Source organism: Herpailurus yagouaroundi, unplaced genomic scaffold (genome assembly GCF_014898765.1).
Source record: "Herpailurus yagouaroundi ecotype Mexico unplaced genomic scaffold, PumYag 142, whole genome shotgun sequence".
Lineage (NCBI taxonomy): Eukaryota > Metazoa > Chordata > Mammalia > Carnivora > Felidae > Herpailurus > Herpailurus yagouaroundi.
In genome coordinates this window covers 13,435,328-13,462,388 of record NW_024412397.1, presented here as the reverse complement: position 1 = coordinate 13,462,388, position 27,061 = coordinate 13,435,328, and the positions used below count along the sequence as shown (strand labels likewise).

Below are 27,061 nucleotides of genomic sequence, written 5' to 3'. Positions count from 1 at the left end.
GTTGAATTAATAAAAGAATGGATGAGTAATTGATGGCACATTCACGTAGTCATTAAAAGTAATTCTTATGAACAGAATTTCAAAATATGGAGACATAATTAGGGTGAAGTATTAAATGAAAAAAAAAAGCAAGACATACAACTACAATGTAGTGAGAACTCAACTATGTAAAAACAGAATGTATAGAAAAAAAGAAAATTGTGATTTGATGGGCTTATCACTATCTTTATTTTTTATTTACATTATTAAATATCCTCAATTTACTCAAATAACATGCATTATTTAAAATTCATTTGTAATCTCCTATCCCAAATTTCTGGCCATCTTTCTAATTCAAAGCTTTTAGCTTTTACAGTTATATTCCCAGTGACCGTATTATTCTGTGGGTTAAATATGACTTATGGGAACCCAATTTCATATTTGCGGCAAGTCAACTTCATAGGTTGTCTGATTCTTGGTTTATAGGTTAGGAGTTCACAACTTTAACAATCCACAGGACTGCAGGGTTTTCTTTGGTAATGAGGTGAAATCTTCATTTTTGGTATAAATACAGATAGCATTTGCTCCACAAATTATGATTCTCACTGAGTCATGACTTAGGGGTGGGTTTTCATGGAACATCGAGTATACTGTCCTCAAATTACATAGAGAGGAAGGGTCTTTCTAAGGAAATTCAATGCTAGAGCTTTGCTGTAAACTGCAAAATGAATTGAACAGCTTCTAAATAGCTCAAAATTCCTCCAAGGATGTGTTATTTTCCTTAACAAAATATGAACCATATTTTGAAAAAGACCCAATGTTTTTGATGATGAAAGGTACTATCTGGTGAGTTTTGCAGGTGAAATAATTCCTTGGAATAGCCTTACTCAGAGACAAAGAGAAGAACCAATGGGGAAATAGGTTGGGTGAGCCTAGGGGAGAAGGAATGAAGCGCTAAGGAAGACAGAGATACAGACAGGCAACAGGGGAAATTTGTTCATTTGTTAAGTTTTGTCTGAGGTGTGAGAAGAAAAAGTAGTAGCTGGTAAGGATGCTCGGTGAGTCGTCCTAGATAGCTCTGGATTGTAACGTGACAGGGTAGGTAACAGACACGCAGAGAACATAGCTTTCAATACCCGATTCTCCTCTGTCAGCGACACATTACTTCTCTTCATACTTAGCTCAGACAGTAGAGTTCTGTCGCCCTCAATCCATTTGCTGGGAATGGGTTGGGACAAACTGTGAAAAGCATTCCCTTTGGGTTTTGTGTGTTCCATTTACAAACTATGAACTCATGGAGTTTCAGAGTGCTGAAAGGTATCTAAGTTGTTTGGGGAGAATAAGGAACGGAGAGAGAGATCCAAGCCTTTCTAGCAGCGCTTTCTAAAGGCTTCCTCTGTAACCTCTGGTTTCCTGAAAATAGCAGGCTGTGAGACGACTTACAAAGAGAGGCTGTGCCAGTGGAATGTTCTATTCTAAAAGAGCGATAACAGACTTAGAGGTAATTACTTTAATTTAAAATTCATTGAGTTAATGACCATAAACGTGTGTCTTTCCCCCCACTCTGTCTTATAGGCTAACCATTGTGATTCATGGTCATAATTAAAAAGCGCATAGAATTACTTGCTCAACACCTGTCCTTACCAGTTTTCATAGGCGGTAAGCCTCGGCTGCTCCCTCCTCTGTGTGATAACTGAATTGACTTCATCAGAGCACAAACCTTCGCTGGGGACAGTTCTCACCGGCTTCCAGGTATGTCCTGGGGAGGCGGGCAAGCAGTTGGTGGTGCAGGTGTCTCTGAGGCCAGTGGTCACAGCGCTGAAACTAGATGTTTGAAGATCTTTATTCCTGGCATTGGGGGGAAAGGGAGGTGTTACTTTATCATCACATTCTCCTGCTACTTTCTACTTTCACGACTGCGAGCAACTTAATGTGTCTGAGTCCTAGCTTTCCTCATTTGTCTATTAGGGAAACAATGTCTTCCTCCTTGACTTATTGGAAGAACTGAGTGAGGTAATGGATGCGGAAGGGCCTGTGACATATTAGGTCCCCTATAAATGTTTATGACATCTAGATGCAGGTAAGACAGTCCGGGATGTAAGTTCCTCCTGCACTAGAGGTCGTGAGTGCAGGGGCAATCACGTTCTTGCTCACCGGACAGCCAGTGCCTGACACATAGTAGGCACTCAGAAATAGTTATTTACTGAATGGATGTCTGGGCTATTCTTTTACTGCAGTATTCAAGGGATCTAGAGTTTTGTCTGGGGTTGAGGTCAAATCCAAATACATACTGAAAAAAAATGCTTATTTATTTTTGAGAGAGAGAGAGAGAGAGAGAGAGAGAGAGAGAGAGAGGTTGGGGGAGGGGCAGAGAGAGGGGGAGATACAGAATCCAAAGCGGGCTCCAGGTCCTGAGCTGTCAGCACAGAGCCTGACACGGGGCTCAAACTCATGAATGTGAGTTCTGAGCCGAAGTCAGACATTTAACCAACTGAGCCAGCCAGGCACCCCCCCCCATGCATATTTTTAATTTAAGAAACTGTATTTCTTATCAGTATATTATAACGTTTGTTCTATGTAAAGAGAAGTTGTATATCTAAGGCTATAAAAATTTCATAGGTGTTAAAAATTATGGTGCTTTATCATTTAAAGCAAGGACTGGCAAACTTCTTAGTAAAGACCAGATAATAAATATTTTTGATTTTGCAGGCCATATGGTCTCTTTACAACTCTTCAGCTCTGCCATTATAGCTGGAAAGCAGCCACAGACAGTAGTAAATGAATGGGCACGGCTGTGTGTTTATAAAAATTTACTTATTAAAAAGAGACAGTGGGCTGGATTTAACCCAAAGCCTGTAGTCTGTGAACCTTGATCAGGATGTTGAAACCCTGGTTTACAATTACGGAAGAAATAGATAGATGTCATATGGATTTTGTTAAGAAGTAAAAAAACATTTATGCAGTACTAATTCTATATAATTATACTAGTAATACTAACATATTGTGTAACATATTAGGGCAAGGAAGGCTGTATTGTTATTCCTATTCTTTGAATAGGTGAGAACATTGAAGTTCAAGAGGTATTTGCTCCAGATGTCAGGCTAGTAAGATTCAGAGCGAGATCTGCACCCTCCGATCGCAAATGTGCTGCTGGTTCCGTGTTGTATTCTTCACCATCTCGTAGCTTTGACCCTCTGCGGTCCCTGTGTCTCTGTCCCATTGGGGCAGGGAGTGGTACTGATGCCAAGCCTGGAGCCCTCGGCTTGGGATCTAGGAGAACTGAGGGCATTTCTGGAAAGGGTGATTGATATCTTAAGAGTAACTGCAAGTGCTAAAACAAGCTTGGTGTGTTTTCATCTTTATTATTGTTGCTTTTTGTTGTTTTAGTGGGGTGTGTGTGTGTGTGTGTGTGTGTGTGTGTGTGTGTGTGTGTATTTGATTTTATATGCTGTTACCCAGGCTTTTAAGTTTGGAGGATAAAACGATGCATGTGAGGTCAGCAGTTTACGTAAAAGATCCATTTTTCATTAGATTCAAAGGCCTCTATGCTGATATTTTCCCCAGACACATTTTGTTTCCTCGGTGATGTGATGTAAAATTAGAAGAAAAAGAGACTCTTGACAATCTTTCAAAAAGACTGCCTTTATGGCACCGGAGAATTTTAATCATATTGTGTTGCATCATTAGCTGGCAAAGACTTCGGTGAATCGTTCCGGCATTCCTGAATTTTTAATCTGGGCAGAAAATGACTAGTTAGTAACGAGTTAAAAGATTGGTTCATAACTCATGATGCGTTGTAACATACCTAGGAGGAGCCGTCCGACTCTGCCCTTGATGAAACTGTGTTCTCACAGCCTGTTGACACAGAAAGCCTTGCCAGCTTGCCTTGCAGTGTCAGGTTAGCGACCTCCAACATTCCTTCAAACTCTAGTGTAATTTGCTGACACTTTAAGTCGCTGACATTAGAGAGACTGACTTTTTTCACTCACATGAGATTATTACGTATGCAAAATCGCACACGATGCTTAGCACATTGTAGGTGCTCAACGGATTCTCACATGCTCCTGAGCAATTTATTACCGTACCTGAATATTTAGCTACATTTAGTTGCTGATTTCATCATTACTGATTGAACAATCACACCACACCAAATTTTTAGGCTTGTAGGGTACAGTCATCTGTAGTCAGACCTTTGTTGCATTGTATCGGAAGATAAACAGGTGATTATTTGAGAGGATAAACAGATGCCATCCTAGATGAAAGATATTCAAAGAAGCTTTGAATCTGCTCAGGCACCCAGAAGCCCCAAGCGATGCGAATATCAGCGCCAACGACAACAAATGTGACAACCAGAAATCCACACCCTGGATTTAATGTAAATAGTATCTTTTTTGAAAGATGATGCTGGACAGCAGTCGTGTGAAGTACTCATCAGCTGGAATGGAGTATTAATTGATTACCCGTTAAAATTTTCCAGCCTCTTGTAAGTCATAATCAATGACAAAATTCAACTGAAAAATGATGGTTTTTAGAATTTTGTGGAAAAGTTTAGAGAAAAAGCCCACAAGCATTTTTTTCAAATGAAAAAAGGAAGGGAAGAGAATTAACCACATATTTGCTTTCTACATTCACTATTGATAATTGAGAGGCCCTCTCGATGATCAGTTACGGATTTCCATTGGTCAATATCGTGCCTTGTAAAGCTGGCTTGTACTTACTGTATTTATACACTACCACTAGCTGCATAAGCAGCTTATATTCTCCACATAGATGTACGTCCGTTATCTATAAGCAGTTTATGTTCTCCATAATGGCAATATCCCTACTTTCAAAAAGTTTTTCTTTTGAATTTCTCTGTCTCATATAATCATATTTGTGGGGCTGGAGCTCCGAAATATTATTGTCTGTCAAGATGTTAGGAAAGGAAGACGAAGCTGTCCAAAAGGGAACCAGGCCAGAGAGGAGTCCTCGTTCTGTCCCTGAATCTTGTCAGTTCCACAGTTTTCACTCTTCCTAACTCTTCCCTAGTTACAACCTTTGTTCCCGATTCACCGACCCCCATGTTTATAGCCACAAACCAATCAGGACTGCAGAATGTTAGAACTAAAAGCAACATCAGAAGCTATCTGACTCAGTTTGGAACTTTGGTTTTTTTAGTGCTGGAATATATTTGCCCCATGAAAACTTGATTAGAAGGCTGATAAGAAAAAAAGAGAAAAAGGACAAAAGGGGGCAAAGGAAGGGAAGAGGGAAGGAAAAAAGAAGGTAAGGAAGGATGGACAAAAAAGAGGGAGGAAGAAGAAAGGGAGGGAGGGAAAGGAAGAGTGTCTGGAGCTCTAAAATTCCTTGAGGAAATAAATAAGATAAAGAGATGAGCAGATCACAGGATGTGGAGATGAAATTGGACGGACTTTCTGGAGATACTGGCACACAGTTGATCAGTTCTTAGCTTCCTAGCAAAGTAGTTTTCTTCTGGAAAGCACCCCCACCTGGTCTATCCGTAGATCTTGATAATTTCCATCCTCTGATTGGTATTCAGCTATTCTAGTTGATAAATTAAATAGTAACCCCCATTTCCACCCCATGGCTGCTGCAGGAAAAAAAAAAGAACATTGAGAATAGCTTAACATACATTTTGCAGTCAAAAAAAAGGTTAGAAAAATATAGAAATGGGAGTATAAGAGAATGTCCAAGATAATGGTTATATGAAGTATAATAGTTCTCTTCTTCTCCCTCTAGTATAGGAATTTGGGTTGAAAGGTGTAGGTCAAATGAGGCATCTCAAAAGAGACCCAACTGGAAAAAAGCATAGAAAATACAAACACAGTAAGTTAAGGGGAGCCTGAATGGCTCAGTCAGTTAAGTGTCTGACTCTTGGTTTCAGCTGGGGCCATGATCTCACGGTTCGTGGGTTCAAGCCCTGAGTCAAGCCCTGCGTCTCACGTCAGGCTCTGTGCTGACAGCGTGGAGCCCGCTTAGGATTCTGTCTCTCCCTCTCTCTTTGCCCCTTCCCTGCTCTCTCTCCCTCTCTCTCTCTTTCTCAAAATAAATCAATACACATTAAAAAAATAAGCATAGTAAGTTAAATATTTTAGTGGAAAGCATAGAAGGTTTAAATTTGTTTGAAAATATATATACCACACACTTCTCTTTTTTGTTCTCTTTAATCAATCAATGACAATTTTACCCTGGATTCCCAAATGGCTCTTGGAAAAGTGCCCTCGTGGGAGGGGCAAAGTTCATATATTTCCATTCCCGACGGGGTGTGGATTGAAACTTACCCAGCCAGCTGTTAGCAGCAACTCTGAAGGCAAGAAGGTAACTGCGAGCATTGCCTAATGTCGTTTTTAACAATGCATATTGCACTGGAAAATTATTTCAAATTACAGAAAGCCAAAAGAGATTTGGCTGAAGCCAAAGGATGTGCCATTTTTATTATTAAGTCAATGTCTTTTAAAAAAAGAGCAGTTGGGGGCGCCTGGGTGGCGCAGTCGGTTGAGCGTCCGACTTCAGCCAGGTCACGATCTCGCGGTCCGTGAGTTCGAGCCCCGCGTCGGGCTCTGGGCTGATGGCTCAGAGCCTGGAGCCCGTTTCCGATTCTGTGTCTCCCTCTCTCTCTGCCCCTCCCCCGTTCATGCTCTGTCTCTCCCTGTCCCAAAAATAAATAAACGTTGAAAAAAAATTTTAAAAAAAGAGCAGTTGGTTTTATGATGTGTTGAATTTCTTGTAAATGTGGCAATACTTGCTAGGAGGTATTAGCAACATCTGTTCTTCGGTTCATCTTCTTCGGTCCCCCTGCACCTGGTCAGCTGTCTGATGTACCTGCTTGATTTTCTTAAAATGTGGATGTTTGGATAGTTTTAAAATCTTTACATACTTGGCAGATTGTATTTTATCTTTTTGTTATTTCTGTAATATAAAATGATGCAATATTTAGAATATCTATTTTTAAACATCACAAGTAGGATTTTTTTATTTGTCACCATTAAATATCTGAATTTTAAGCAGATTTTTGGACTGGCGGCTCATATCTATTAGCCCATTCAACTTTAGCACTGGTCTCATCCTCAGTAGCTTTTCTAAAACTACTACCTTCACCAGGAATAGATTATCAGATTGTCTATATTTTAAATAATATGGGCTTGCATATCTCTTTTGCACCATAAATTGGAAATGCTTTTTTAAAAAAAAAAATGTTTATTTTTGAGAGAGAGAGAGAGACAGAGCGTGAGCAGGGGAGGGGCAGAGAGAGGAGACCCAGAATCCGAAGCAGGCTCCAGGCTCTGAACTGTCAGCACAGAGCCCGATGTGGAGCTCGAACCCACGGACGGTGAGATGTGGAGCTCGAACCCACGGACCGTGAGATCATGACCTGAGCCGAAGTCAGATGCTTAACTGACTGAGCCACCATTTCCAGACGCCCCTGGAAATGCTTTTGATTGCATCTTTCACAACTATTTCTTTGTTTTTCCATATTGTTTGTCATTTAGTTAGCTGTAACCAGATCTGAGTATTTATTCTAGCAGTAGACCATCTACCTGTGTAAAGTTGGAATTTCATTCTTGGGTTATTAATACTTTTGTGGACATTATGAATATCACAAGACATGAAATATTCTGGGGATATAATTTTTTCTCCCTACTATATAGTAAACAACAATTTCCCCCAAGATTTTTTTGGGGGTGTTGGAAAACCTATCTTGTCTAAACTTTTATATTTTCACTGTAAAGGAAACCAATTTTCACAAGTGAACTATTCCTAAAACAGTAGAAAGTTAATCAAAAGTTGATTCTGCTATGTAACATCTTTATTGATTATAGGTGCCTGCAGAATGTATGCAGAGTGAATATGAAATACAGAATTATCATCTACTATTTCAAACATTCGAATTATTTGCAATGAAAAAGGGGCAAATGTTAGCAAATAAATCCATAAAAGCTTATTAAGTGCTCTTATTGTGCCACGATTTATATTCTTTACTGATGGGGTGCAAAGATGAATATAAGGGGCGCCTGGGTGGCGCAGTCAGTTAAGCGTCCGACTTCAGCCAGGTCACGATCTCGCGGTCCGTGAGTTTGAGCCCCGCGTCGGGCTCTGGGCTGATGGCTCGGAGCCTGGAGCCTGTTTCCGATTCTGTGTCTCCCTCTCTCTCTGCCCCTCCCCCGTTCATGCTCTGTCTCTCTCTGTCCCAAAAATAAATAAAAAACGTTGAAAAAAAAAATAAAATGAAGATAATTTCTAACTTACAGGGTTGTTGAGAATTAGAGACGTTTGTGAAAAGCCATGCATATTGTAGGCGAATTAAATGGTAGCTATTATTATAAAGTCATCATAGGTGGGATAGTATTAATTCCTTGAGCTGAATAGATTTTTGAAGGACCTTATTATTTTAAAGATTATTTCAGCTCTGTTTGGAAATAATGATGACTGAAGTAAATTATGTACACGTTTTTCAAGTTTTGGAGTATTAAGAAGCAGCTTACATCAGCAATCAGCCTTTGGGCTTAGACTTAGCTGAACTAACTTCTTTGTGTGGTAGATGTTTTCCAGAGCGGATGTAAAGAACCTCCTGTTAATGCTTAGGGAACATCCTAATTGCATCTGGAGACTACATTTCATTGTCAGAAGTTAGTCTTCAATTTTCAATAGCATCCTGGTTCTTGTGTTAAACACAAATAAAGTTGCAGTGTCTGAAAATTTGCTGCCATGCTTAGTAATACATCTGCAGTACATTTTAAAATAATTACACTTTAGAGGGGCGCCCGGGTGGCTCAGTTGGTTAAGCGTCCGACTTCAGCTCAGGCCATGATCTCACAGTTCGTGAGTTCGAGTCCCAAGTCGGACTCTGTGCTGACAGCTCAGAGCCTGGAGCCTGCTTCAGATTCTCTGTCTCCCTCTCAGAGCTCATGCTCTGTCTTTGTCTCCTTTAAAAATAAACATTAAAAATTTTTTTTAAGTAAAATTAAACTTTAAATATATATATATATAATTTATGTATAAATATATATACATACATCAATATATAGAAAAGTCATATATAACCGTATTATTATGGACCCTTCCTGTACAGCTTCTTTCACTCAACATTGTATTGTGAGATTCATGTTACTATGGGGTGACTAGAGTTCACTCAGACCCATGGGTGTGCGTATTCCATTGTAGGACTTGTAACCCACAAGCTGTTTATCTTACTGATGATGGACATTTGGTGTGCTTCTGAGTTTGGGCTGTGACAGAAGTGTTTTTATGAATGTATTTGTGCACACAGTTTTTTAAATCTGAAAATGATTTTGCATCTCTGGAAAATATCTGTTATGGTTACATTTTAGTATGATGATGATTAGATGTCTACTGTCCATTTATTGGTAAGTTGGTGCCACTTGTAAATCCAGTGGATTTGGAGACTGGTTTAGTCCTACTGTTTTCAGATTAGTACTGATGTAAAGGGGTTTTTGGTAAGGACAAGAAAACTGACCTTAGAGTTCTTTTTATTTTACTTTATCTTTTGTTGTGACAACATGACATGACTTTTACTGCCCACCAAAGCTTATCTCTAGTGAATAAAAACAGTGTTAAGTGGACTTAAAAATGTTAACAGTATTATATTTTTAAATTGGCTGTTTGAATATTATTAGGATAATATTCAAATAAGTCTTGATGAGGGCTGTTTAAAATTTTTTTCCTACATAATACTCTTTTGCTTTTTCCATTTCATTTTGTGAATTAATACCGTATTCTCCTATCTATGCTCTTATATCCCCACTGGAGCTGCTTCTAACGTAGTACGTGCTCTATCAGAGGGTGGATTTCTCAGAGGCAGAGATTGGGTCTCATTCATTTCATCCTTTGATGTGTCATCACTGCCCCCCAATGGGAGAACTTGGTAAATGTTTAAAGAGCAATTAGGTCACTGTCAAATTTGGCCAGTTTCTGATTTAAAAACAAGCAAAACGACAACAGCACTCCAAAGGTAATTACCAGATGCCATTTTAATAAAGTTGTTATTATTTATTTATTTACATCCCGATGAGTTAGCATATAGTGCAATGATGATTTCAGAAGTAGATTCCACTGATTCATCTCTATGTATAACACTCAGTGCTCATCCCAACAAGTGTCTTCCTTAATGCCCCTTACGCATTTAGCCCATCCTCTCACCGATAACCCCTCCAGCAATAAAGTTATGTTTCTATATTTTAGAGTTTTCTATAACCCCAGGCCAGATTTTCCTATAATAAATGCTCACCTATCGTCATCTAACATATACTGCGACTTTCAGGCTGGTTTTCTATTACTACCATTCTCACTTCTCCCTTGGAAGGCAGGGCAGAATTAAAGCTCCATAGACTCTCATGGAAACTCAGAACCAGTCCACGGGGTAGAAGCAGATAAGGCTCAGAAAAGGGACTTGTTGCTGGGGGAGAACATGATAGTATTTGGAGCCAGGTTGGGAAACTCCTGAGACAAAATTTAGCATGGGCTCCTTGTTCTTTATGCACCAATGGCAGAGAGAGTTTGAGGGTGCACTGCAGCTCCCAGCGTGAATAAGAGTAGCAGCAGAATTAGAAATGGGTACAAAACACCGCATATTCCAGGAGAGAGCAGGCCTGGGCGTGGAGAGGTCATAGCCTTGCCTTTCTCCGGGACAACTTCGTGACTGGGTGCAAATCACTTCACCGCTTCGGGCCTCGGGTTTTTTTTCGTCTCAAGAAGAAGGGAGTTGGCCTGCATGAGCAATCACGTCCTTTCCACAGCAGGTTAAGACTCCAGTTGTTCAGTTCCATGCATCTCGTGCCAGAAAGGAACACCCCACCCCTCTGATGCCAGAGGCACATCCACACAAAGAAACAGGGTAAAGTTGAGCAAATGGCTGGAACATTTCTTAAAGAGCCAGATTGGGATAATGCAGTTTTTAATCCAAATCTCTTCTTTTCCTTTAGTGTTGTGTCTCTAGGCTTCTTTAATAGCAATGAACAAACAGCCAGAACATCCACTGCTTTTTCCTTTGATGCCAAATGTTTTAGTTAAATATCCACCTTGGTTATACGAACGAGGCTTTAAAAAACATCAGACTACTTTTTTTTTTTTAATTTTTTTTTTCAACGTTTATTTATTTTTTTTGGGACAGAGAGAGACAGAGCATGAATGGGGGAGGGGCAGAGAGAGAGGGAGACTCAGAATCGGAAACAGGCTCCAGGCTCTGAGCCATCAGCCCAGAGCCCGACGCGGGGCTCGAACTCACGGACCGCGAGATCGTGACCTGGCTGAAGTCGGACGCTTAACTGACTGCGCCACCCAGGCGCCCCAACATCAGACTACTTTTTATCCAAAATTTTATGATTTAATGAAAGCCTGTGCAATCCCCTCAAACCAGACCACCTTGACTTTATCTGATTTCTCCACTTTCTTAGTAAATTTGTTCCTAAGTGGGTAATGCCAGCCACTGTTGTAGAGTGAATATGTTGGATGTGTAGATTTCTGAGGTGTGAGGCGTTATTGAATTTCCAGGCATGCTCAGGACATAGGTTTCTTGGAAAACACATAACTGAACCCAGTTTTATCAGTACAGAATGAGAAATACAAGTCATGTGCAAATTTGGCAGGAAAAAAAAGTAAGGATAAAAATGGACTGTAAGCTGAACAAGGGGGAAAAACACCAACGTATAGTGGGCGTGTGTTTGGTCAGCCTACCCTATATTGAGGGCAACTTAGCAGAAATAGAAGCTACAGCAGAAACAGTACGTAGATTAGGCCAATGTGTGTGATTCGATTCTTCAATTCTTTACTCATCTGGTATAAAGGGACTGCCAATATCTAGCCTGGAGAGTTGTGGGGTTAAAGCTAATATATGTAAAACATATGTCTGGCATATTTTATTTTATTTTATTTTATTTTATTTTATTTTATTTTATCTATTTTATTTTATTGATCTTACTTATTTTTGAGAGACAGAGACAGAGCATGAGTCGGGGAGGGGCAGAGAGAGAGGGACACAGAATCTGAAGCAGGTTCCAGGCTCTGAGCTGTCAGCACAGAGCCCGACATGGGGCTTAAACCTACAAACTGTGAGATCATGACCTGAGCTGAAGTCGGGCACTTAACCAACTAAGCCACCCACGCGCCCTTATCTAGCACATTCTAAAAAAGGTATCTCGGGGCGCCTGGGTGGCGCAGTCGGTTAAGCGTCCGACTTCAGCCAGGTCACGATCTCGCGGTCCGTGAGTTCAAGCCCCGCGTCGGGCTCTGGGCTTATGGCTCAGAGCCTGGAGCCTGTTTCCGATTCTGTGTCTCCCTCGCTCTCTGCCCCTCCCCCGTTCATGCTCTGTCTCGCTCTGTCCCAAAAATAAATAAACGTTGAAAAAAAAAAATTAAAAAAAAAAAAAAAAGGTATCTCATGTTATCTTTTTGAATTAGGTTTATAGACTAAAAAGGCCCATATCAAACTGGGATGATTCTAGAACCAATGTACACTGGTCAATGCAGTAACGATTTCTTAATGTTTACTATGTGCCACATGTCTGATGATAAAAAAAACACAAACAAGAGGGTTCACATTTCCGTCTAGGAAATACACAATATCCATAGACAAAATGACAAAAGAAAAGACATTTCATCTGAGAGGGATGGTCCAAAGTGAGATCTATGTAAGATTTTCTTTTTTTTTTCCCAATGAGTTTTAAAAATTTATTTTCGGGGAGAGAGCATGAGCAGAGTAGATAGGGGCAGAGAGAGAGGCAGAGAGAGAATCCCAAGCAGGTTCTGCACTGTCAGTGTAGAGCCCAATGTAGGGCTTGGTCTCATGAACTGTGAGATCATGGTATGATCCGAAATCAGGAGTTGGATGCTTAACCGACTGAGCCACCCAGACACTCCAATGTAAGATTTTCTTGATACTTCTAGAATAGATTATTGTGGGGGGCAAGGAATCTATCCTCAAGGAGTCACTTCCTTATGTTGGTTCTATATCACCTGTGGTTCAGCGTAGAATTTCTAAACTCCCAAAATCTTTCAAGATCAATGATCTCTTGAACAATATCAATGACTGACAGGAGCACCTCAAGTCCTACAGGCTGCATGTGGAGTGAGTCAGAAGGATGTGAGGTGACCAAGGACATGGCCCATGACCATTTGCTGGGCATTCCTCAATCCTAGCATGCTGAGTGGAGAGCACAGGCAGAAGACTGAAGCAGAACCGGGAATAGCCTGTGGAGAAGGAGGTGGAATGAAGTTTTCTTGATTGCAAACTTGACTTTGAGGACACGGTTGCCTGTAAATTTGTCTTACCTGAATAAAGGAAGTTTTACCACAAAGTGGGTAGAATTGTGTCCCCCAAAGATTGGTTTAAGTCCTTATCACTGGTACCTGTGAATGTACTCTTCTTGGGAAACAGGGTCTTTGCAAATGTCATCAAGTTAAGATGAGGTCATATTGGGTTAGTGTGGGCCCTCATCCAATGACTGGTGTCCTTACAAGAAAGGGGACATTTAGACTCACACAGAAGACACAGGGAAGAACACTGTATGAAGTTGGAGGCGGAAATAAGCGATACCTCTATAAACCAAGGAACGCTGAGGGTTGCTGGCAACCACTAGAAGTTGGGAGAGAGGCAGGAAACCTTTTTCCTGACAGCCTCCAGAATGAAGTGATGCTCCCAACACCTTGATTTTGGACCTCTGGTCTCCAGAATGAAGACAGGATAAATTCCTGTTGCTTAAGCCACCTGGTTTGTGATAATTTGTTATGGTAGCTCTAGGAAACTAATTCGCACCCCTAAATGAAAACAGACTTCTTTCTGTATCAATAGCAGTATGGACATCAATATCTATGTACCAAGATGATGGTGACCTTAGTTTTCTGGCTTTTAATAACATATTGAATCATTGTACATTACTGTATCACGTGTATTTAAAATGAGAACTGTTTGTTTTCCTCTAATCATCATGTTCTCTTTCTCTGTGTTGTTTTGTCTTTGGTTTTAGACTATCGTCAATTTCAGGATGGATTCTCTGGTTGCAGCAAACACCAAATTTGGCTTTGATCTTTTCCAGGAGATAAGCAAAGATAATCACCATAAAAACTTCTTCTTCTGTCCTCTGAGCCTCTCGGCTGCCCTTGGCATGGTCCGCTTGGGAGCCAGAAGTGACAGCGCACAGCAGATAGACCAGGTGAGGATCCCGTATCTCTAGGTCCACTCCCAGGGTCATACCCTAGTTCCTCCTTGGCAAGCCAAGCTGTTCCCGAGCCTGGGGCTTGAGTGGGGAGCCTGGTCTGCCCCAGAGCTTTCATTTACACCCTGCCTTGCATTCTCTTCAAGGCTCAATTAAACCTCTGCCTCCAGTATGACACTTCTCCAGCCTCCACAGTCTGATAGCCGTTCTTATTCATCTTCTCCGTTTCTGTCTGTCTGCATGTCTGTCCCACTTTCTCTCCATAGTTATCCATACCGATACTGCTAGCAATATATATATATTTTTAAATTTAGAGGAAGAGAGAGAGAGAGAGACACCACAAACCGGGAAGGGATAGAGAGAGAGGGAGAGACAGAATCCCAAGCACGCTCTGTGCCATCAGCGTAGAGCCCAATGTGGGGCTCGAACTCACAAACGATGAGATCGTAACCAGAGATCAAGAGTGGGACGAGCCACCCAAGTGCCCCACTGCTAGCAATATTTTTTAATGTATGTACGTGTTTTCTTTCTTTCCATAAATAAATATTTAGTAAGCCCCAGTTACATATCTGGTGGCTAAAGATCATGGCATCCTCCTTGACTCCTCTCTTTTCTCTCTCACTTGTCATCAAATTCCAACAGGCTTTCCTCTCTATACACAACCAGAACACAGGCACTCCCCACTGTTTCCCTGAGGGCTGACCACCACCATCCCTTATGGATACAACTTCCTCATGGGCTTCCTTGTTTCTGCTGATGGTCTGTTCTCAACCCAGCTGCCAGAAAGATCCTTTGAAAACCTCAATCAGATCGTGTTTCTCATGTGCTCAAAACCCGGACTTCTGATTTCACTAATGATAGAAGCTGGAGTCCTTACAGTGGCCCATGAAGGTCTGGTACCTGAATCCAGACAACCAGGTGACTCCTCTCTCATCCTGTCCCTTCCCACTCCTCCAGCCACACTGTCATTCAGAGTCCTTGGGTAAGCCGTGCCTATTCATGTCTTAGGGCTTTTGCTCCATTCCCTTTGCCTGCTGGCTCTCCTCCCCCCACTCCCCCACCCCAGATAACTGATCTATAATTTGCTTTCTCCTTCAAGTCTTTGATCAGAGTTTACCTTCTCAACTAGGCCTACCTTGCTTGACTAGACCAGCAGTCTAATGCTGCAGACTGGCCCCCAACCCTGTAAAATTCCCTCTTACCTTAGCTACTTTCCCCCTACTTGGCACTTCTCATCTTCTAACATACTGCATACAGTAATCATTACTATGTGTATTACTTTTCATATGCTTCCCCCTCTAGAATATGATCTCCCAGATGGTGAAGATCTTTATCCTAGAACAGTACTTGGCTTACAGTAGCCATCCAATATAAATTTGTAGAGTGAATGAATGAAAGTGACAAGAACAACTCCCCAGATAAACTATAAGCTCCTGAGGTGGGTCTTATAACTTCCCTGGATCTAGCATCCAACACAGAGGTTATATGGGAACCCAGGCCCATACGGAGGAGCTGAATTCTTGGATTAAGGTAGAACGTGTCTGAGCTCATCCCGCTTTATGCGTTTACTTTGATTTGGAATATTATGCCATCAGCAAAACTTAGCTTTAGAGTGTGGTTGGCACCCTCCACTTTCAGTTTCAGATGTTCTTTCTCCAGGCCCTTGGGTTTCACCCTGCTCAGCAAAAGTGTCCTGGGAAGGGCAAGGCATGCATTTGTCTCCTGCCTTTCTGCCCTGCTCTGGGTAACTTGTCTTTTGCTGTCCTCACTTGCTTGATTGGTTGGAAGGTCTAGATCAGTGCTAACAAAAATATAATTCAAATCCCATATATAATTTAAAAAGTTTTAATAGCCATACTAAGAAAGTAAAAAGAAATAGGTGCAACTAATTTTAATAATGTATTTGATTTTATTTAACCCGATGCATCCAAAATATCTTATCAACATGTAATGAATTAAAACTTTAAATGAGATCTTTTACTTTTTTTTTTTCATGCTAAGTCTTCAAAAATCCAATGTGTATTTTACATTAACAGTCTGACTGGCTCAATAGCCACGTGTGGTCTCATGGATACCTCCAAATTCGTTTAGTTTGGTTACATTCATTCTTTTTTAAAAAAATTTTTAAATCTTTTAAAAGTTTATTTATTTATTTATTTTGAGAGAGACATCAGGGGAGGGGCAGAGAGAGAAGGAGAGAGAGAGAGAATTCCAAGCAGGCTCCACACTGCCAGAGCAGAGCCCAATGTAGGGCTCAAACCCATGAACCTTGAGATCATGACCTGAGCTGAAATCAAGAGTTGGACACTTAACCAGCTGAATCACCCAGGCACCCCTCTTTTTTTTTTTTTTTTTGAAATTTTTGTTTATTTTGACAGAGAGACAGAGAGACAGAGAGCACGATTGGTGGGGAGGGGGTGGGAGGGCAGAGAGAGACTCCCAAGAGGGCTCTGTGCTCTCAGCTCAGAACCTGACATGGGGCTCAAACTCATGAACTGTGAGATCATGACCTGAGCCAAAATTGAGAGTTGGATACTTAACCGACTGAGCCACCTGGGTGCCCCTGGTTACTTTCATTCTTAAATGCAGACCCAGGAGATAGCATGCAGTTTCCTTTCCTTCCATTCCACAGCCAAGTAAAACATCCATTGTTCTTTAAACTATTGTTGTTTGACCATGTAATCATCGTCCCTGTGACACTGTAAAAATGTTGCTGAAGCTATTCAGACTTCCTGCTGTTCGTACTGTCTGAAAGACCCCGTAATCGCCATCATACAGGTGCTACACTTCAATGAGTTTTCCCAGAGTGAAACAAAGGAACCTGATCCCTGTCTGAAAAGGAAAAACCCAGAAGAACTCGCTGATGGCTCTCTGGAGGGGCAGAAGGAAAGAAGGGGGTCTCTGACTTTGCAGGTGAGCCACCACAGACCCCTTCCCCTCTTCTTCTGAACCACTCATTCTGGCTGTGCTATATTTGGCAATGGTTTCTTATTCCCAAACATTACGTTGTGGCCATCATCGTCAGCAACAATAGCAATAACCCCATATGACCTCCAGTTCCTTTCTGATTATGTATCTCAGATGTTGTTGGCTATCAGCCAGTTTTCTCAAGAGTAGGATCTGGTATCTTCTGCTCATGAGAAAGACGATTAGATCAGAACCCCATTACGCACCTAGTTGTACAGGCCACAGGTCCCCAGGATGGAGCATGGTTGAAGATGAAGGGTGGTAAGGGGCGTGGATCCGTTGTGGGAGTCTTACCCTCTTTCTCCACTTTTGCCTCTTGTGTTTCATGCTGAAATCTCCTGACACGCAAAGCTTTTACTGGTTGTCTCACAGCAGGAGTGGGAAAGATATTCTCCAGGTTATCCATCCTCATATCTTAGAAAGTTTAAGAAGAGGGTGGAGAGAAGATGGTCTCTTTCTTGTATCTTTTTGAATATAAAGAAAAGTAATGTGCACTGATCTCAAGTGTACTGTGCACTGCTGAGTCCCCAGATGTATTGTTCCTGGATGACCTTGATACCAAGTGGGAGCCATGATCATCTCTTGGGACCACTTCCTGGCTTCTCTTCCTCTCAGATTGCTCCCCCACATGGTAACAAAGTGAAATGACGACATGCCTTAGTGGCATTTCATCCCCCTGACGAAACCACATTTTTTTCTTCTTTTGTTAGGCTGAGTCTTCCAATGACGAGAGTGGACTGCTCAGTTGCTACTTCGGGCAGCTTCTCTCCAAGTTAGACAGGATCAGAGTTGATTACACCCTAAGCATTGCCAACAGGCTTTACGGAGAGCAGGAATTCCCCATCTGTCCGGTGAGTTCGGTATGGCTGGTGATTAAAACGATCATATAGCATACTAATTAAAAAAATCAGTGAGTAGCTGGATTACTCATCTGCCATCTGGAACACAGTCCTCTCTGTCAGGAGGATGCACCGTGGACTGGTGGGCTGCCTGGGGCCCACCTCTTTCTCTCCCACACCTTCCATTGCCCTCCTCCCAGTTTTCAACTTGAGCAGTTTATGAGGCCAGTGCTGGTGGGCGGAAAGAGGGTCATGCAACTAATAGCTTTTGGAGCTTTTTGGTAATGGCCTTCCTTCTTGTGACTGTCTTTCCCCGTGAAGATGCCTAGTAGATACACTTGGTAGGTCCTCTTCCGGCCCCTCCCCAACCCCCACCAACACTTCTCTAAAATCACCTTTCATACCACGATCAGGACAGCCCTCAATAAAATTGTATGCACCTATCAGCAAAATGGTGTAGCAGAAGGAGACTGCATTTGGAGCCAAAAAGGTGCTTGGCTTGTCTCCCTGGCTAAGCAGTGTGTAATGTAGAGCAACACGCCTCTGAGCCCTGGCTTCAATTTCCTCTGTCACCACTGGAAGGAGCCACAGACTTAGCAATAAACTTGAGGGGTGTGACCACAGGCAAATGTGTGATACAGTTGGCTAGGCTGGCCTCTTAAGGGGGCAGGCTGAGCACACTTTAGCCAAAATAAGTATGTTTTCTTACAATGGAAATGAGATTTTATATCCTGATTTTTCTTTTAAACTAGCTGTATTGAGGTATAAATTCACATATCATATAACCCACCTATTAAAAATGTACACACCAGTGGTTTTGGTATATTACCTTATAACTTTTAAAAAATTGTGGTAAAATATAACATAAAAATTGCTATTTTAACCATTCTTAAAAAATATTTATTTTGAGAGAGAGAGAGAGCAGGAAGAGGCAGAGAGAGAGAGAGAGAGAAAGAATCTCAAGCATGCTCTGCACTGTCAGCACAGAGCCCCATGTGGGGTTCAAATTCACCAACCATGAGATCATGACCTGAGCCAAAATCAAGAATTGGATGCTTAACCGACTGAGACATTCAGGTGTTCCTTAACCATTTTTAAGTATACAGTCTGGTAACCTTGATTACATTTACAATGTTGTGTAAACATCACCTGATTTCCAAAAGGCTTTTATCATCCCAGAAACTCTAACTAGTAAGTAAGGTTTTAATTCTTAAAAATAGAGGAATGTTATATAGCTAAGTCTCTCAAGTTACTTGATACTCATGTTGCAACATCTCCACAAATGGGATGTCCAAGGTAAAGGGTATCTGGTAGGAAAGGCTTGTGCCCTTGTAACTGTGGACTGCTTCATGAACAAGCACTCTGTATCCTAAATTGTCACCACAATGAGTGAAATGCCACTGGCTAATTAAGAGTGGGGATAGCTAGAGACGACACACATCCTGTTTAAATGACTGGGCACATCTCTCTCGTTAGGCTTCTCCTGACTGCCTCACTCCTAACTGTTAGCACAGTTATCTGATTTCATTGCACTATTTCCCTTTATTTCAATTTAACAGGAATACTTAGATGGCGTGATTCAATTTTACCACACAACCATTGAAAGTGTTGATTTCCGGAAAGACACCGAAAAGTCCAGACAACAGATTAACTTTTGGGTTGAATCTCAGTGCCAAGGTAAGAAAGACCAAACACATTATGGCTGGTATTCCTTTCCATTTAAAAGGAGAAAAGTCAGCCTGGTTTCTCAGATGGCTAGTCTGTCAAGGCCAGATGCTCACAAACATGGGCCATGTTCAAAGCCTGTTTAACAGGTGCAAAGAGTCAAATGCTTAGATGCTATGTTACTTACTGATGCTTCTTTGCTCCATCATAAAAGGTAAAATCTTTTCAGGCAAGCACATGCCAGCAGGATGTTAACTGTTTCCATTTAAAAAAAAAGTTTAGGGGCGCCTGGGTGGCGCAGTCGGTTAAGCGTCCGACTTCAGCCAGGTCACGATCTCGCGGTCCGTGAGTTCGAGCCCCGCGTTGGGCTCTGGGCTGATGGCTCAGAGCCTGGGGCCTGTTTCCGATTCTGTGTCTCCCTCTCTCTCTGCCCCTCCCCCATTCATGCTCTGTCTCTCTCTGTCCCAAAAATAAATAAATGTTGAAAAAAAAATTTAAAAAAAAAAAATAAAAAAAATTAAAAAAAAGTTTAGTAGAAAGATTGTGAAGAGAATCTAGTTATTCAGAGGGAAATGGAAATGATAAAATCTCAATTTTTATCAACGCTTCACTAAGTACATAGGTGTTTTCTGGGTGAAGGGGGTTTAGAGCTAGTGATGAATAGTGAAACTATGGATTCAATGTAAAATGGAGTAAGTTTAAAAATTTTTTTTAAATGTTTATTTATTTTTGAGAGAGAGAGAGAGAGACAGAGTGAGAGCGAGGGAAGGGCAGAGAGAGAGGGAGACACACAATCAGAAGCAGGCTCCAGGCTCTGAGCTGTCACCACAGAGCCCAAGGTGGGGCTGGAACTCACAAACCATGAGATCATGACTTGAGCTGAAGACAAACACTTAACCGACTGAGCCACCCAGGAGCCCCTGGAATAAGTTTTTAAAGTTTATTTATTTTGAAAGAGAGAGAGAGAGAGAATCCCAAGCAGACTTTGCACTGTCAGCACTAAGCCCAAACCCAACCAACCGTGAGATCATGACTTGAGCCAAAATCAAGAGCCAGACGCTTAACTGACTGAGCCACCCAGGTGCCCCCAGAATAATTTTTTAATGCGAAAATCCCCTGTCCAGCCTTTTCTTGGGAGAAGCACCCAAATTCCAAAATTATTTCCCCTCACTTGGTCCGCATGCCACAAAAATTCCCATTCCTTCAAGGTTCCACTCAGTTGCCAAGAGGAAAGTGTGTTCACTAAAAAAGTTCATATTAAGGCGTGACTATCTACTTTTTCCTGGTTAGCCAACTCTTCTGGAATATTGTAAGTGTAGGTGATGTCAACGTAATCTATTATTATGGGGTTTAAGTGGAAGTCTTGCAGTAAAAAGCTCTACTCATCTTTAAGGACTCAGCATGCATTCAAATAACTGATGGTTTGGTACTTGGAGGTGGAATGGGATGGGCACTGAAAATGGATGATTGCTTGACAGCCTGGGATGTTCCAGTCTGCCTCAGGGCTGTGCTACTGTGGAAGGAGCCTAGAGCCAGAAGGCCCCAGGACTGATCTCAGCTGACCTTGCTGATTTTTGGCTGTGTAGCCTCACCTCTTGCTGGCTGTGGTTTATTCCTCTGTAAGAAGGGATAACAATACCCACTTCTCGTGGTTGACGTGGGATGGAATGAAACAGCACACTCAAAAGCCCCTATCAAATAGGTTTTATGTCCTGGTCTAGCACATTTACATGCATTTTTGTTTATATTTAAACATATACACTCTGCTGTGATGAGTGCTTAAGACAGGAAGTTTCCACAATAGTTCTGTTTCTCCAGGAGGTTATAATATAATCAGGTGGCAGGGTCTACTTTGAAAAGTAAATCATGGCATAGGATAGCTGATGGCAAGTTCCAACCACAATGATTCAGTGAATCGAAGCAGACTCAGTGCTTTAGAATGGGTCCCTCCTTAGGTTGAGTGACAGTTCCTTCCCTATAACTCCCACCCTCACCTCTGCCCCCTCTGGGAGGATGAATGGTGTAGTTTTCTTGGGTTCGTTCTTGAATCAGACATGCTCTATCCTTGAGGATGTTAAGTGGCATTAAGAATAATCTGTCTATGTGAATCCCTCTGACACAATTCATATGCTGGATATTCTCTGGAACCTTTTTTTTTTTTTTTTTTTTTTTTTTAAGGTAAAATCAAGGAACTCTTCAGCAAGGATACTATTAACAGTGCAACTGTGCTGGTTCTGGTGAATGCTGTTTACTTCAAGGCCAAATGGGAAAAATATTTTGACTGTGAAAACACAGTGGATGCACCTTTCTCTCTAAATGAGGTATGATATTAGAACACACGGTTTTCTATATATTCTGCTCATAATTGCCACTAAGAAATTATGATTTCAGTATGTACTCTCAACTTGAAAACTTCAGGTCTGTGGGTTGCAGCATACAATATAATAAGAATATTTTGTTATTAGCAAAAATCAGTACCTGAAGTTGTTGAACATCTTGGTGCCAAGATGAGCATTTTCCACTCACTACTTCATTTGTTTCCCAAAAACGACATTATGAAAGTGGGTGTTATTATTTTTCTCATTCTAGGAGAAATGGGGAAGGGGGAAGAATGTAAGGGTTAGGTTACTTAGCTAAATTCATGCATTACATTCACATCTGTGAGTATTTGTCTCAAAAACCCACGTTCCAAGCTACCAGACTGTAGAATGGAGTAAAGGGAAGGATCAGACTCCAGCCTGTCACCTGTTAGCAGGCACTGTACATCCTCATCTGTAGACTGATGACCCTACATGTCCACAAGGTGTTTGGGATGGTGCCTTTCTGTCTGATGGAAGCCTATGGAACAAGTGTTGTTACTTAGCATTTAGATGGTTATCATTTAACCAAGGCTCCAACTGGGTGGGTCACGCAGGCCAGAAAGGGCAAGATGAGGCCAAGAGACTGGGTGGTGCAGGCAGGGAAGGTAGAAAGCTGGTGGGGCTTGTTTCCACTGGCTGGACTGTAGGTAGATGCCTGGATAGACAGTTTACCAACAGGTGGGCTTGGCAGCTGAAAAGCCTATTAAAACCAAGGGGAAAAAAGTGTTGGTAAAGGAAGGGCTGACTGATCAGTGGGCAGAAGACTGTTTAGGTTGGATCACTGGTGTGGCTCAGAGCCTCTGGTGAAGACCCTTCTCATTGTAATGGAGCCCTGTTTTCAGGGGTGATGGGGCCATGTGAGTCTGTGAGCTACTCTGGCAGTCCTGTGACTTGCCATCTTGTCCACTACAGAATGAAAAGAAGACCGTGAGGATGATGAATCAAAAGGGCCTATTTAGAATTGGCTTCATAGAGGAGCTGAAGGCACAGATCCTTGAAATAAGGTATACCAAGGGGGCACTCAGCATGTTTGTCCTGCTGCCGGCTTTCTCTGAAGATAACTTGAAGGGCCTGGAAGAGGTAAGTCTTCACTTTCAAGTGTCTACGAAATATTTCATTGTAGATCTTTGGAGAGCGGCCCAAGTTACCATTTACTGTCCTGAGGAAGGATGGCACCTTGGCTCTCAGAGATACCAAAGAATATATAAGAATCTGAATTCGTGGAGATAGGTCTTCCTCTGGTGTTTAGAAAAGAACAAATACCAGAAAGGTTGGCTAAGACTTTCCTCTCCAATCTCATAGTCTTCTACAATCTCCGGACCTATGAATCCTTTTCTATGAATTACCTGACTTCTGGTCTCTTGCTCAGACTATTTTGCTATGGCTCATGGAACGACCCTTTAGCTGAACTCTGTTTTTGGGTGCATGTGCCTTGACAGAGAGGAGATACTGATACCAGAATAGATTGCTTGTGAGGTGGGGAAGCCTGGCTACATATTGTTCCATGTGGGAGAGAAGGAGACAGAGGGAGAGAGAAAGTGAGAGAGAAATACCTAGAGAGTGACTGCAGTAATAGCCATTATTCAAAATTTATTGTGTGCCAGCACTATGTTAATTCGTTTACATACATTATCTTGTTCAGTCCTTGCAAGAGCCTAACGGCATTATTTCCATTTTATAGAAGAGGGGTTTGAACTTCACAATGTCAAGGCTTGGCACCCAACTTGGTCAACTGAGCTTTGCTGGGCTTCGGCACCCAGACACCAGTCTGTCAGACACCAGAGGACAGAAAGCTTAGTGTGGGGAAAGGTTAGGGAGGGAGCAAGGGCCTTCGACACCAGAGGACAAAGAACTCAAACTGTCTTGTGACTTCTAAAGAGGAAAGAGACTTGCTTGGAGGAATTTAAATGAAACAGGAGTATTTTGAGGCTTAGGAAAGAAACTCGAAGATTGCTACTGGCTGTTGAAATAGACTCAAGCCCTTGAAGTATTTGGGGCATCCTTTTCAGGCTTATAATCTGACCCTGAACATTATCTTCTCCCTCTTGTAGCTTGAAAGGAACATCACCCATGAAAAAATAATGGCCTGGAGCAGCTCGGAAAATATGTCAGAAAAACCAGTAGCCATCTCCTTCCCACAGTTCACCCTAGAAGACAGCTACGATCTGAATTCTATTCTACAGGGCATGGGCATCACGGATATCTTCGAGGAAAGGAAGGCTGATCTTACTGGCATCTCTCCAAGTCCCAATTTGTACCTGTCAAAAGTTGTCCATAAAACCTTTCTGGAGGTGGATGAAAATGGCACCCAGGCAGTAGCTACCAGTGGTGCTGCCAGCATGGAAAGGTCCATACCATCCTGGGTGACGTTTAATGCCAATCACCCTTTTCTCTTTTTCATCAGACACAACAAAACCCAAACCATTCTCTTCTATGGCAGGGTCTGCTCTCCTTGAAAGGAGCATGCTGTCTAGTGCCTGGGACCTGGAAGAAAATGGCAGAATAGTCTTCCCCTGGCGAAATGTGTGCATTTGTGTTCTTGCCAATATCCAAAGCTGATGGAATCCTATCACAGCTCCATGCTCCCTTCCTCCAGCCACTGGCTCGTGTGTGTCCTGATCCTTCTTTCACCCTGTAGCTGACTTTTAACTATGTGCATTAGTATCAGAGGCCCTTGCTCCCTCCCTAACCTTTCCCCATGCTAAGCTTTCAAGAATATAATTCACCCTCTGTCACGGGCAGGTCAACATAATGGGGATGGTACTGACTTTAAGTTCCCTACCTCGTTATGAAGGAATTCTGAAAGTCCAAATCATTAGACCACTTCTAGGAGATGACAGACTCAGAAACCACTTTAACATGCGTGGCAAGAAGAAATATTTAAGTGGAATGTGTTTTGGAAGCTCAGCTCTATTTCTATGGCTATTAAAACCATGGCCGGTCGCTGGGCAAGATGCCCTGCCTCTTTCTTGTCCATCTTCTTCTACTGCCTGGAAGATGCCCTGTGAGGTGCTTCTCATCTGGCAGAAAGTGGGGGCCTGGTGTGGATTTAAGTGGGAGCTCAAGACATAAGCCTGCCCTGACCAGCACTCATTCTGTGCAGGAGGATGGTGTTTGTTTTGTGAATCTGACGTTGACCCAGGAGAACCTCAGTGCATTTAAAAATTAGTCCCGGCTTTCCTTATTGAGTCTCCTAGGCCATTGTCATGAAGCACTGTCCTCTGGGTCTTCTTCACCCCCTGCCTCAGAGAATTCTCCTCTGTAGTTAACCCTAAATACTCAGCATGCAAGGTGGGGGAGGGGAGCACTGCCCTTACTGCTGACTGCTGGGCTCCATGTCCCCCTATCTCTGTAGTCTGGCCACCTGGAAATAGACCTGTTTCTTCCTGGAGACCTCATGCCTGATTACAACCTGAGAGCAGGCCTGGGTCTGGGAATGATGCATGTGGAAACCTTTGTCAGGAAGGCCCTTGGATTTGTATCAGGCTCTAGTCTACTGAAAGCCTGATGCCTGAGTGTTCAAGGGTCCAGGACCCGGGACCTTGATCCCCTGATACGTCTGTGTGAATTCTTATTCTTGTCCTTAGCAGAATGCTCTGGAATGACTACTAACAACACCTAACTCAAAGACCTGGACAGTCATTAGAGGTCCGTTTCCCTGCCCTGCCCTATGGCTCCCTCTTCCCAGTTGCCACTGTGTTGGATAAGTGTGGCTGTAACAGTTTTTGTAGGGGAAGGCAGGCTAACTTTGCCTGCTGTCATGCGGGCCCCCTCTCCCCACTTCTCATCTACATTAATGGTTTCTTTGTGCTGTGAACAACTAGTTCCATGTTCTCCATGCAGTCTTTTCATTGCCCAAGGTTATCTGTGGTATACAAATTCCTCATTGATTATGTGAGACAGTGTGTGGTGGCTCCTCCAAGTCCTTTCCACGGAACGCATGTCTCCTGGGTCAAGTTTATGTCAGATAATCGGATACAAAGTCTCTTCTGTGGTTCCTTTTGGGGTTGATGTTTTGATGACTCTGGGCCTGATCTGGTATCACTGCTGGATACTGAGTTGGATAACTATGGCCCCCATGAAGGTTTGACACTGTCTGGCATTGCTTACGTTTTTATTCTTTCCCTTGATAAACACATCTTCTCATTTGTATTGGGGTTTCTCAGAATTTTAATCACAAAGGGAAAATGTAACTATTTACAAAAATGAGAAAGAGTGAGATTCTTAAACTTTTCTGTAAATCAGTAAATATATTCTTTACTAATCTTCGATTAAAATGTCTCTTCTTGGTAAATAAAGCACTTTGTCATTAGTTAAAATATGTGCAACATGTTATGTGCCAGCTGACTTTTTTAGTGACAGAGACCTAACTTGAAAATTTTTTTCATCCAAAAATATAGAAATACACAATCTACAGAACTAACAATTCATCTCAATTATGTAGGAAAGATATATCTTGTGCCAGGAAATCTTTCCCACCTTTCCACCATGCTTACATATGAAGGCATACACAAAAGATGAAGGCTTACAACAGCTCCAAAACCTGGGAGTGACAGCCAATGGATCATCAAATTTGGAAGACATTTCTGCTGACTACAGGTTAAGAGCTGGATGGAAAGCCTAGTCAAGGGCTCCCTGTATCATGCCACCCATGTGTCAGTCTGCTTTGTTCCCTCTCACTACTGCCTCCCCTGGGGTTCAGAAACATAAGAGCTGTGCCAATTTAAATTCCAGACATCCATCTCTCCTTTGTCCTTGCTGCTGTCTCCTAGCCTCTTTCTTTCTTTCCTTTTTTTTTAATGTTTATTTTTGAAAGAGAGAGTGAAAGTGAGGGAGGGGCAGAGAGAGGGAGAGAGAGAGAGAATCTCAGGGAGGCTCTGCGCTGTCAGCTCAGAGTCCAATGCCAGGCCCCATCTCATGACCATGAGATCATGACCTCAGCCAGAATCAAGAGTCCTATGTTTAACTGACTGAGCCACTCGGGCGCCCCTAGCCCCTGTCTTTCTTATCAGTTTTTTCCTTTCTGTAGCCATTTGAAGACTGAATTAAACTCCCCCAGTACAACTCATAGGAAGTGAGGACA

At 42.2% G+C, this 27,061-nt stretch overlaps 1 protein-coding gene across 2 annotated transcripts; it reads left to right on the top strand.

The window, feature by feature from the left end:
* The first annotated feature begins 1,589 nt into the window (after positions 1–1,589).
* Positions 1,590–26,308, top strand: SERPINB12 (serpin family B member 12). 2 transcript variants are annotated; one of them, XM_040478621.1, is made up of 8 exons: positions 1,590–1,731; positions 13,959–14,144; positions 16,926–17,060; positions 17,825–17,965; positions 19,513–19,630; positions 21,797–21,939; positions 22,891–23,058; positions 24,030–26,308. In XM_040478621.1, exons 2-8 carry the CDS (start codon positions 13,977–13,979, stop codon positions 24,432–24,434), a joined length of 1,278 nt encoding a protein of 425 aa, XP_040334555.1. In that variant the 5' UTR covers positions 1,590–1,731; positions 13,959–13,976; the 3' UTR covers positions 24,435–26,308. The 2 variants fall into 2 exon arrangements, with proteins under 2 accessions (XP_040334555.1, XP_040334556.1); XM_040478622.1 differs by lacking the exon at positions 1,590–1,731 and adding an exon at positions 6,668–6,797.
* Positions 26,309–27,061: the final 753 nt, after the last annotated feature.

What these genes read in the sequence shown, in the direction of transcription:
- SERPINB12 (XM_040478621.1), top strand. Translation starts at nt 13,977, where the DNA reads ATGGATTCTCTGGTTGCAGCAAACACCAAATTTGGCTTTGATCTTTTC. An exon ending in GCGCACAGCAGATAGACCAG is followed by an intron (nt 14,145 to 16,925) that starts GTGAGGATCCCG and finishes GCCATCATACAG; the next exon opens with GTGCTACACTTCAATGAGTT. An exon ending in GGGGGTCTCTGACTTTGCAG is followed by an intron (nt 17,061 to 17,824) that starts GTGAGCCACCAC and finishes TTCTTTTGTTAG; the next exon opens with GCTGAGTCTTCCAATGACGA.